Source organism: Dasypus novemcinctus, chromosome 2 (genome assembly GCF_030445035.2).
Source record: "Dasypus novemcinctus isolate mDasNov1 chromosome 2, mDasNov1.1.hap2, whole genome shotgun sequence".
In the NCBI taxonomy this organism is placed as follows: domain Eukaryota; kingdom Metazoa; phylum Chordata; class Mammalia; order Cingulata; family Dasypodidae; genus Dasypus; species Dasypus novemcinctus.
Genome location: NC_080674.1, coordinates 142,022,734 through 142,033,256, shown reverse-complemented (window position 1 = coordinate 142,033,256; position 10,523 = coordinate 142,022,734). Strand labels below are relative to the sequence as shown.

At 56.0% G+C, this 10,523-nt stretch overlaps 1 protein-coding gene across 8 annotated transcripts in view; it reads right to left on the bottom strand.

The window, feature by feature from the left end:
• Positions 1 to 3,865: 3,865 nt before the first annotated feature.
• The window catches only part of JADE2 (jade family PHD finger 2), a 51,123-nt gene continuing 44,465 nt past the window's right edge, over positions 3,866 to 10,523 (bottom strand). For all 8 annotated transcript variants that reach the window (XM_058278950.2, XM_058278974.2, XM_071210017.1 and 5 more), the window contains 2 exons: positions 9,469 to 9,597; positions 3,866 to 8,394 (listed from right to left, as the gene is read on the bottom strand). In XM_058278950.2, the coding sequence (XP_058134933.1) occupies positions 7,586 to 8,394; positions 9,469 to 9,597 (938 nt within the window). In that variant the 3' untranslated portion in view covers positions 3,866 to 7,585. The remainder of the gene's footprint in view (positions 8,395 to 9,468; positions 9,598 to 10,523) is intronic.

The following is a 10,523-nucleotide window of genomic DNA, read 5'->3' as shown; positions in this document are numbered from 1 at the left end:
CCTTGAAGAGCTTCAGAAAGCGGGACATCTCGGAGCCTATGTTCTTGGGTTGGGATGTGAGATGTAACAGAGACTGGAGCACAGATGAAGAGAGAAGCAGATTGGATTCTGTGTGTCCTGGGCCACTGGCTGCAGCCCCTTTCCATTGCTCTCACACTGCCTGGGTGAGCAAAGCCCAGCTTGTTGGAATAGTGTTGAATTCGTTATAGCTTATCAACCAGGGTTAACCGCTCCCAGCTACTGGCCTGGGCACAGTGGCTGGGGATAGAGGACAAGACAGTATTTGAGACATCCTTATACCAAAGAATTATTCATTGTTTATTTGAAATTCTAATTTAACTGAGCATCCTGTCTTTTTATTTGCTAAATCTGGCAACCCCTATATCCTACCCACTTCATAGTACCAAGGAGTTGGCCCCTGTGGATATCCTCGAAGCCAGGTTGAGTGAGGCTGAAAAATGGGGGTCTCTTGTGAAGGGGACGGTAGCTTGAGACCACCTAGCAACCTGCATTTCCCAATATGGTTTGAAGGAACATCTGTGATTCCTAAAACCTTCATCACCAAGAAAGGCACCATGCTTCCTCCTCTGGCAGCTCTGAGCACAGACCGAGGCTGCAATGAGATGGACTGAGACCAGCCCCAGGAACACGGAGTGCCCCTCTGACCCAGCACTGACCCTCATCTTTGGCAGTTATGAGAAGGCAGGGCCTCTCTCTGGCTTTCTTACCCGGTATGGGTTGAATTGCGTTCCCCCAAAAGATGTGCTAAAGTCCTAACCCCTGGTATCTGTGAGTGTGATCTAATTTGGAAATAGGGTTGTTGCAGATAGAATTAGTTATATGAGGTCAAACTGGAGTAGGTGGTCCTTAATCCATTATGACTGATGTCCTTATAAGAAGAGGGGAAGAGACACAGACAGACCTGAGGAGAGAAGGCCATGTGAAGAAGCGGGCAGAGATTGGAGCGATAAATCTGCAAGCCAAGGAATGCCAAAGATTGCCAGCAAACACTGAAAGCTAGAAGAGACAAGGAAGGATTCTTCCCTACAGGTTTCAGAGGGAACATGCCCTTCTGTAACTTTATTTGGGACTTCTCGCCTCCAGAACTGTGAGACAAATTTCTACTGTCTCAAGGCATCTGATTTGTGGTATTTTGTTATGACAGCCCTAGGAAAACTAAGACAGCACCGCAGCCAGGGCTGGACACCCAGGCATGCCTTGTCTCCAGGGGCCACCTTATCCCGTAACTGCCTTCTCCTTCCTGAAGGCTGATACAAGAGGCTTCTCTGCCCTGGATGGCTAAAGGCCATGCAGAAGGAGGCACTGGCGGGTAGGAGCCTCCAGGTGGACAGAGAAGGGAGGCTTGAGTCTGAGGCTGGGGCAGGCGAGGTGGGCCCGGCCCCGTGGGCCTTGGGACCAGGAGCTGGAGGCATCCGGCTGGGGCCCGGTGAGCAGCAGGTGGCGCCCCAGACCTGCCCGCACAGGCGTTTTCGGGACTAAGGGGAGTTGAGGGAGGTCGGAGACTGCCCTGGCCCCACATACCAGGCTCCGTCCCCTTATATTCTTGCTGGCAGCACAGTCTCCAGGTCTAATTGCACATTGATTTGTGATTATCTGACTAAAGTCTGTCCCCTGCAGCGCCTGGTGGCCCCTGAGAGGAGGGTGGTCACCACTATGTCCTCAGCACCCCGCAGCAGGTGCTCACTGAGCGTAGCCTCGAAGCATGCATGAATGAAGGTGGGCAGGTGAGTGTCCCCTTCCAGGAGCCCATACCCGGCCTCCCCTCAGATCCCTGTGCCATTGCCTGCCACGTCCTGTCCCAAAAGGACCAGCCGGGCATGGTGGAGCTGGAACCAGGTCAGCATTTCCTGACCCCACAACTGTCCTGTCCTCAAGGGGCTCTCAGAGGGCAGGGATGGCAGAGGCAGCAGCAGGTGGAAGGCCCGGGAGCACCAATCCGATGTGCAACTCCTGCCCTAAAGCAGCGGCGTGGACTTGAATGGGTGCAGAGGGGATCCCACAGGGACCTGGGCTCCTCCACCTCCTGCCTCTCCCTGTGGAGTCAGAGGGTCCTCTCTCCCCACAAGCCTGGGGCAATCCACGGCACCCCAGGGGGGGTCCGAGGGCCTCTAGGGCTGTACTGCCCGCTGTGGTAGCCACCAGCTACAAGTGGCTATCGAGCATTTGAGGTGTGGCAGTCTGAATTGCGATGTGCTGGAAGTAAGAGCGATACTCTGCCAAATGCTGGATTTTGAAGGCTTATATAGAAGAAATGGCTGTGAAATATCTCACTAAATTCTCGTATCAATTACTTGATGAAATGATAATTTCTTAGATATATTGAGTTAAAGAACATAAACAAAATTCATTTCACCTGTTTCTTTTTACTTTCTTTATGTGGCTACTAGAAAATTTAAAATGACATAGGTGGCTCGCATATGTACCAGTGCTGCTTTGGACACACAGTGTGCCTTGACCTTCCTGCCCTGCAGTTGTTAGCTGCGTCAAATTTGCAGGTGTGGGTCTTAGAAAGCGTGGCCCTGAATCACTCTCCTATACCACCTGCGGTCCAGTGGTCCCACAGTCGGCCTCACTGGCAGCCTGAGGACTGAGGGGCTGGGGTGCCAAGCTCGGGAGAGCTGGCCCATACAGCTGGCAGCTACACAACCTCAAGCTCCCTCAGCCCAGAACCAGTCTCTCACCAGCACCTCATGTTTCCCACTTGCAAGTGGACTGCGGGATCCCCGTGGTTGGCATCCTGAGAGACCATCCACATCCTCGTCAGCCAGGCTTCCCTGAGTCCCCAAACAGGGATGTGACCTGTCAGCCCTCCCTCCAGAGGCATTTGGAACTGGGCACAAACATGCTTTGTTGCGCGTTTATTTTCAACACCTTGGATCTGGAAGGGGCCTACACGTTGCACCAGTGAGGAAATGGAGCAATTCCCTGCAGCCAAAAACTAAGTCAGGGGCCCCAGAGCTGGATTCACTGAGGCTCAATTCAGTCTCCTCTCCACCTTGCCTTCCTTGGACTCAGGAGGTTCAAGATCCTTCCATGACATAGCTTGATCCATTTCTGCAGATGAAATGCTCTATGTCCCTTGCTCCCTTCCAGCTCCCCCTTTGGTTAGCAATTCCTCTTCGGGTCTCAGTCAACGGCAGTGTTGAGGTCCTGGTGACAAGCAGTGTAGAGTGCAGCACCCTGGCAGAGTGAGGTGTATAGTCAACAGATGACTTGTTAAATGATTGAAGAAAGAATGTCACTTCCTCGGGGAAGCCCTTCCTGGACACCCTCCCCAGCCTGGCCCAACTCCCATTACCTACTCTCATGGCCCCTGTTCTGTGCCCCTGCTGGACCCCATGAGATGTCCCAAGCAGGAATGGTGGCTGCATCCCCGTCCTCCCCACCCCTACCCCCCTTCCCAGAGGCTGGTATGAAGTAGGCACTCAGTGGAGCAAAACTCTCCACTGATTTAGGGACAGATGCCCCACAAACCTTTCCAGTGTCCCAGGCAAGGGGTTCAAGGGAGTGAAAGACAGTCCTGGCCTTGATGGTGAACTTTACCTCTTACCAGACATGTGACTTTGGGTATACCACTCGCCCTCTCTCTAAATCACAGGGAATAAAACCAGTGAAGATAAAGTGAAATAATGCCCTTAAGTCACAGCACCTGTTGTGCACTGAGTCCTCAATATGACCATGGCTACGATTCCTTAGGAGGTACCAGTGGGTTCCCCTTGGGAAACTCTGGGAACACTCACTGTTTCACCAAGCCCACTAGTGGTCGTATGCACAGAAGGCAGGCCCTTTGGTCCCTCCAGGGTCCCTTTCCCCACTCAATGTAATGAAGCGTCACACCAGCCAGCACAGAAAACATTGCTTTATTAACTGCATTTGCCATCACATGAGGAGTGCAAAGGGCTCCTTAGGACACAGCCCTGGTGGGGGCAGGGGTCTAGAAGGCCCCATGAGTGAGCAGGACAGGATGGGGCTGGGAGCTATGCAGCAGCAGCAACACAGAAGCATGCAGGGCACAGCGGGTGCTGGCCACTCCAAGGTGGCCATACATTCTATTGCTCGTTAAGGGTCGCCAACATGGACAATGTACAAAAAGGAGAAATAGGTCTTTGCGTTAATGAAAAATACATTTTTTTCTCTACAAAGGAATCTTTTCTAATACAAGAAAATAAATATTGCAACATAAGCCAAAAATAATTTAAAATTGCTCTTTTCAATATATTTTCAATATTTCTCTTGTATATTAACAAATGGCACATCACTTTCTCTGAAACAAAGACAGAAGGCTTCTCCTTCTGTGACATTCATATCATCCCCCCCCCCATAACCGACACGGAGCACAAAGTGTTGTGTGCATCTGAGGGAGAAGGTGGCAGGAAGTGCCTTAAAGAACAACCAAAGCTTCCAGATTCCAGCCCTTGCTCTTTGTCCAATGTGGCCAGCTGGGCCAGGGGCATGGGAGAGTGGCTTCCCCAAGGCCCTTGCTACAGGGAACCAGATCATTCCATAGAGCTGTGTTCGGGCACAGGCAGAAGTTGGCCATTTTTGGCAGCCACCAAGGAAATGCCAAGTTCAGCTGTTGCCAGTGTCTGTCAGAATTGGACAGTTGATTCTCTAGAATCACCCCAGCAAGTCCCATGGTGTGCCCATTCATCACACCCTCACCCACACCTCAGCACCCGTGTCTGGAAACCTAATGGTTTCTCCAAGGAAACCGAGGCCCTTTCTAGTAAATGCTTACACATTGTCACAAAGTCAGAGCTCATTTAATAAAATAAACCCTTCTACCTTTCTCGTTTCAAAATACATTTATGATACATAAAAATAATTTCCTTGCGCATTATCCTTTCTCACTGTGATCGGAGGGGAAAGGAAGGAAGTGACGGGGAGTCAGGAGGGGGTGCTGAGGGGATGGATGGTAGCCAGAACGAGTTATACAGTAGCTTTTCTGAGGATGGTGAGTGTGGGCAGATGTGGTCAAAGCCTTCTGCTTCCCACCTGGGCCTCAAGGAAAGCAAAGCCCTCTACATTGTGGAAATGTACAGGAAGGACTGGGACTGCTGTCCTTGTCCTTGTCCTCCCTGCAGCCTACTGGTCACCTAGAGGTGGGCAGCAGCCTAGAGGACAGCTCTAGGGCCTGGCCTGGGAGTGAAGGTGTCTACCAGCCAGCCTAACAGACCCCTGGGCTCCATGCAGGACACAGATGGGGCAGGCAGGCCCCGGGGATGCTCCAGTCCAAAGCAAAAGCCAATCGAAAAGCAAGGTCAGAATCCAGAGGTCAGCTTGAGCAGAGGCCCTGGCCGTGGAGCTGGGCCAGCCCTTCCGCATCCCCTCTCCATTTTCCCACCTGCCTCCCACCTGCAGCGAGCTCGGAGACCCTGGCCTAGGATGTAGGGGAGGGGAAAGGGAGCAGAGCTTAGTCTGCTGGAACTCAGCCATTCCTGGTACCCCAGCTGCTAGCAGAATTTGGTTGTTCTTTAAGCTCATCCCTTTGCTTCCTGCAGGACCAGACTGGGAAATCCAGCAGGGACAAGGTGTGACCCGAGGTGACCAGAAGCACGGAGGAGGAAGGCAGCTGTTCCAAGGCAGTAAACAAGAGACGGGCTGGGATGCTGACGCCGACACTGCCAAGGTGGCAGGCAGACTAAGCCCTATGTGCTAACTCATGCCATCCCAGCCCCCCGAGCCTGAAGTCCGTTCCCTCAAGTCCAATCCAACTGGACAAACTCACTTGATCCTCTGAACCTATTATCTTTGTTTCCCGTTTTGCTAAAATCCATGTGAAACTGAGTGTCAATAACAACGCCACTGTCGTACCTTGTTCATTTCGGAGTCGGGTGGGTGGTCAAGAGGGTCCCCCATCCCGGTAATTTGCGCTTTTTGTATTTGTGGGGGGGGACCACACGATAGACTTGTTCCCTGCTGGTTTCACTGGCGGCATGTCCCCTCCCCCATGAGTGTGAGTTCAGGAAAGCTCACAGTGGGTCCAGCCCAGGACCTGGAATCCAACACCAGGGTTCAGGGCAGCAGCAGAAAGCCATCCTCGTTGAAGAGCCTGGGCTCTGTCTCCTTGGGTGGATGTGACGAACAGATTTCTATTCTTTGTTGCTAAAGAACTCCGTTAAAAAAAAAAAAAAGTAAGTCCAAAAGACAAGTTGTCAGGTCCAGGCTGTGCTGTATTGTGGTCAAAATATTCTTTGGCATCCATAGAATGATTCGACTGATTCACTGGACTTTTGCAAGTTCTTGTTGGAGAAGTTCTGGCTTTACCAGTGGCAGAAGTGACCCAGGAGTAATTCATAAAAGAAGAAAAAATGTTCTCACTGAAATTCCTTTTTTGATTGTTCCCTGAGCTATCACCCTGGGGCCACTCCACTGAAACTCTTCAGAGCAACTGCCTGGGACCTGGAAGGGGTGGGGGCAGTGGTGGTGGTGGGGAGCAGAGGGAGAGGGGAGGCAGGGTTGGGAATGGGGGCAAGGCTCCGAGGGACACAGGAATGCGGGAACGTCCAGCAAGACCTAAAACTGCCCCAAGCAGGCCAACACCAGCCTGCCCTGGGCCCCGGGATCCCACTGCTTGTTGGAAGGAGGAGTTTCCAAAAGGAAACCAAGGAAGAAGCTCATCTCTTAGCAGGACTGGGAAACTTGAAAAGGCAAACGGTCTGGTCGGGTCAGCTCTGTCTGAGAGTGACCTGACTTTGGCCACGACTGGCCCTGAAGGAAAGAAGGAAGTTGGAGCCCCAGAGTGATTCTCTGAAGTGGGCTGGTCCGAGCCCCCGGCCCTGTCTGGGCACTGGCCCTCCCTCGCAGTGCCCCCCGCCTGCATTGGGGGCTGGCTGTCTGGGAGTCCCCTGAGTAAACGGTGCAGCCCGGGGAGGATTCTGGGAACCCCTGCCCAGAGCCGCTGGCAGGGGCGGAGTGGCAAGGGAGGGGAAGGTCGTGGGGTGGGTGGGCAGGCCTCCTGATGTGGGCTGACCGGGAACAGTTTTTGGTTCCCTTGGAACCAGCAGGCCCTCTGTACCCCCTCAGTGCTTTCTCATTTAAGCTCGTTGTGCTTGTGACAGTGAGTAGACTCTGGCCGGTATCACTTATACTTCCTTGGGGATCAGTGGAGTGCAGCAGGACGCCCCTCCCCGCCCCACCGATGGGCCCCGGTGGGATTTGGGGGCAAGGAGGGACAGGCCCGGGGCTGGCCCATCGGCCGTGAAATAATGCCCAATCGACGGTCTGTGCCCCGGCAGCAGTGGCCTGGGGTCCTAGGCTCTTCCCCACGGGCCTACACGCCGGGAGCCCACCACGCCATGGGGGCTGGGGCAGGGGTGCCGCCACACCAAGAGTGGGTCCTCGTGGCCAGACCCGTGGAAGGAATCCTAGTGTCCTAGGCCAGCACAGAGGAAAGACAACAGTGTGGAATTTGAAACTCTCTCTATATTAAAAATAAAACCAGAACAGAGTGGCAGCCTCATGGGTCTGGGACACTCAGCAGAGATTGGAAATGGCAGTCGTGACTGGGCTGAGGCCTTGTGGGGGGAACCAGGGCAGGGCCCAGGACAGGGGTCAAGGTAAGTTAGGAGGCCAGTACCCCCATGCGGACCATCTCCTCAGCCCCTGCCTCCCGGGCACCCCGCTGTACCCCAGGGTCCTCGGCTTCTATGTCGGAGTCGCTCATCTCCCCGTCCGAGAAGTAGCCGTCAGTCTCAGTGTCAAAGTGCAGGCTGACCTTTGGCCTCTCGGCCACCGTAGAAGGCGGTCCTGCCACGGAGTCCGGCCTGGCACCCGGTGGCCTCCGGGTTCCCTTGCTCTCACGGGGCGGCCGAAGCCGACCCAGGGGCTTGGGGCTCGCTGTCGGGCCAGGCACTTGGACATTCGAGTCGGCGGCCATCAGGGCTGTCCCGTCCAGGGCCTCAGGGGCCAGCGGTGGGGGGCTCTCAGGGGCTGCTGGGATAGGACAGTCCCCGGCCGTAGGACTGGACGGCAGGTGAGAGGGTGTCCGCCGGGGTGGCTTCCGGGCAGGTGGCCCCTGACCCCCCTTGCCACTGCCTGAATCCTGGCCCCAGGGCTTCTTGGGGGCTTTGTCTGGGGTCGTCCGTGAGCCGGGCCCGTCCTGCGGCAGCTTCTTTTTGGCAGGCAGGCGGTTCCGGCCGCGGGCCTTCCGGGCAGGGTCCCCGGGCCGCAGCGAGGGATCCCGCATGAAGCTGAGCAGCGTCTCCTCATCCTGCAGCAGCTCCTCCGACAGCAGTCCCGGCGCTGGGTCTTCGCGGTGCCCGTTGTTCAGCGACCACTCGCTCATGGCCATGTTCTCTGCCGTGATCTGCACCGACTGCGCCAGCCAGCTGTTGAAGAAGGTGCCATCGATGGGGAATGGAGTGGACAGGCCTGGCCAAGGGGAGACAGGAGGCAGGTGAGACGCCAGCAGGTGTGTGTCCCATCCCCTCTTTCGGGAGGCCCTCTCAGGGGCCCAGTGCCCAGTTGTGGGGCTCCCTCCCTCCCACACGAGCCAGCTTGTTTTGTCCATCCCCATAAAGGAGCCGCACCATATGCCCCCTAACAGGGCCTCCCACTCCCAGACTGGCAACATACATTGTGGGGCAGAGTGCAAAATAAAAGCATGAGCCCCTTATTCAAAAAGGCAGTTTCAAGTTGGCAAGCACAGAGCATTAAACCAAGCGCCGGGCCCTTCCGAGCACAGGGCTCCATGCCACTGCACGGGTCTCACGCCCCCGGAGCCCCGTCCGCACCATGCTGGGGGACCTGGACGGAGGGATGGACGATAACACTCTCAGCCTCCAGAGGGCGACAGATGCTTATGAGAGGTGCCTCCTCAGAGAGCTTCCAAAACACGGCACAGGCATAGAGATAGGCGAGGTCCCTCTGGGAAGAAGGCTCCTCTTGGGTGTCAGGACCAGCTCTGACTTGGAGCCCTCCCTCCTTTCTGAGGCCGGGAGAGGAGAGCTGGTGACACTGGGCCTCCCAGCAGCCACCCAAGTCGTTCCCTTCCTGAGACTAAGGGATGTAAAAGAGGACCTGGCTTCGGCTCTAGAGGTGAGCTCTGGGAGGAAACTCCACCCTGGTCCCTGAGAAGGGCTCGTAAGGGCATTTGGCATCCTGGGGGACCGACTCTGGCCAGAGCCCAAAGCCAGGGCCCCCTCAAAGGCTGCTCTGCTTCGTGGGGCAGGAAGGATTGTGTGGCAGTGAGGACGGGCTGGCTGGCTGGGCATGGCTTGCTTCCTCTCCACCAACAGGGGCCTGAACGAGGCGGGGTTCTGGCTGACCCTCGCCTCCCAGCAGGAGCAGGTTTCCTAGAGAGGCCCCCGGGGTCTCTGGAACAAGCCGGCATCCAGGACACTGGCCAGGGGGCTGCACCCCTGCAGCCCCCAGATCTACAGAAGAGGGATTTCTCAGGACGTAAGGCGGGCCTAAGCCCTGGTGTCCGCCAAGGTGGCCACTCACCCAGCTGCCCCAGCACTGACTCGTGCCCCGCCTTCACTTTCTCTTTCTTCTCGGGGCTGCCCTTGGCACCCTCACGCCCTTTCCTTTTCGAGTCGCTCTTCTTGCCCTTTGCTCTCCTCCCAGATGGCTCTGCGTCAGGGTGAGAGGAGGAGGAAGGCAGTTAACCCGAGCGCCCTCAGCCACAAGTCCTGTTCCCCAGGTCTCGCCCTCCGCGTCGCATCGCCGTGTCCCAGCACCCCAGGGCCAGAGTGTGGGGGTGCTGGGAGGACTGGGGCACCAGTGTATGAGGGGACAGCCGGTGTGGGAGGGAGAAGGAACTGCTTTCTGCTGTCCTGGAGGGTCTTGGGAACTTGGGGAAGGTAGAGGGTCAGGAGAGGCCTGTGCAGGCCCCAGACTGCAGTCTGCCCTACACGACTCCTAGGGCCTCAAGAGAGTCAGCTGGTGGGAAGGCCGACTGCAGGCAGTCTGGCCAGGGCAGAGCCTTGAATGCCATGCCCAGGAGCTGGATGTGAAATGGAAAGAATGCCAGCTGAGGTCCCAAGAGGCTTAGGCTGCAGTCCTGCCACAGGGGTCAGCCGCCTCTGCACAAGTACCCTGCCTCAGCCCCCCGGTCTGCTTTTGAGGTCAGGAGATTCGGGGTGCATGCCTGGCCCTCATAACCTTTCAGCCCATGACCACACAGGTCTGGGGAGCCACAGAGAATACCAGAGCAGGGGGTGGGAAGGGTCATGTGGAGGGGGAAGCCCCACAACTCTGACTCAGGCCTCTGGGCCCATCTGCCATGAATCTGCTCCCTGCTTCTCAGCCAGAGATAAGGCTTCCCAAACAAGGGTTTAAAAGAAAGTGGAGGGGCATGGCCCCAGCTCAAGGAATCTTCCCAGCTCTGCTGTAATCCACCACGCAACTGCAGACGGGGCTTTCCTTTTTCCATCTCCTTATCTATACCATGGGCCCAATGTCAGTACAGTTGGAGCTCCTTCCCCAGGCTGCAAGACCTTGCACCTCTGGCCCTGGCACCCCGTCACCCTCAATTTACACATCTCCCTTCTGTCCCA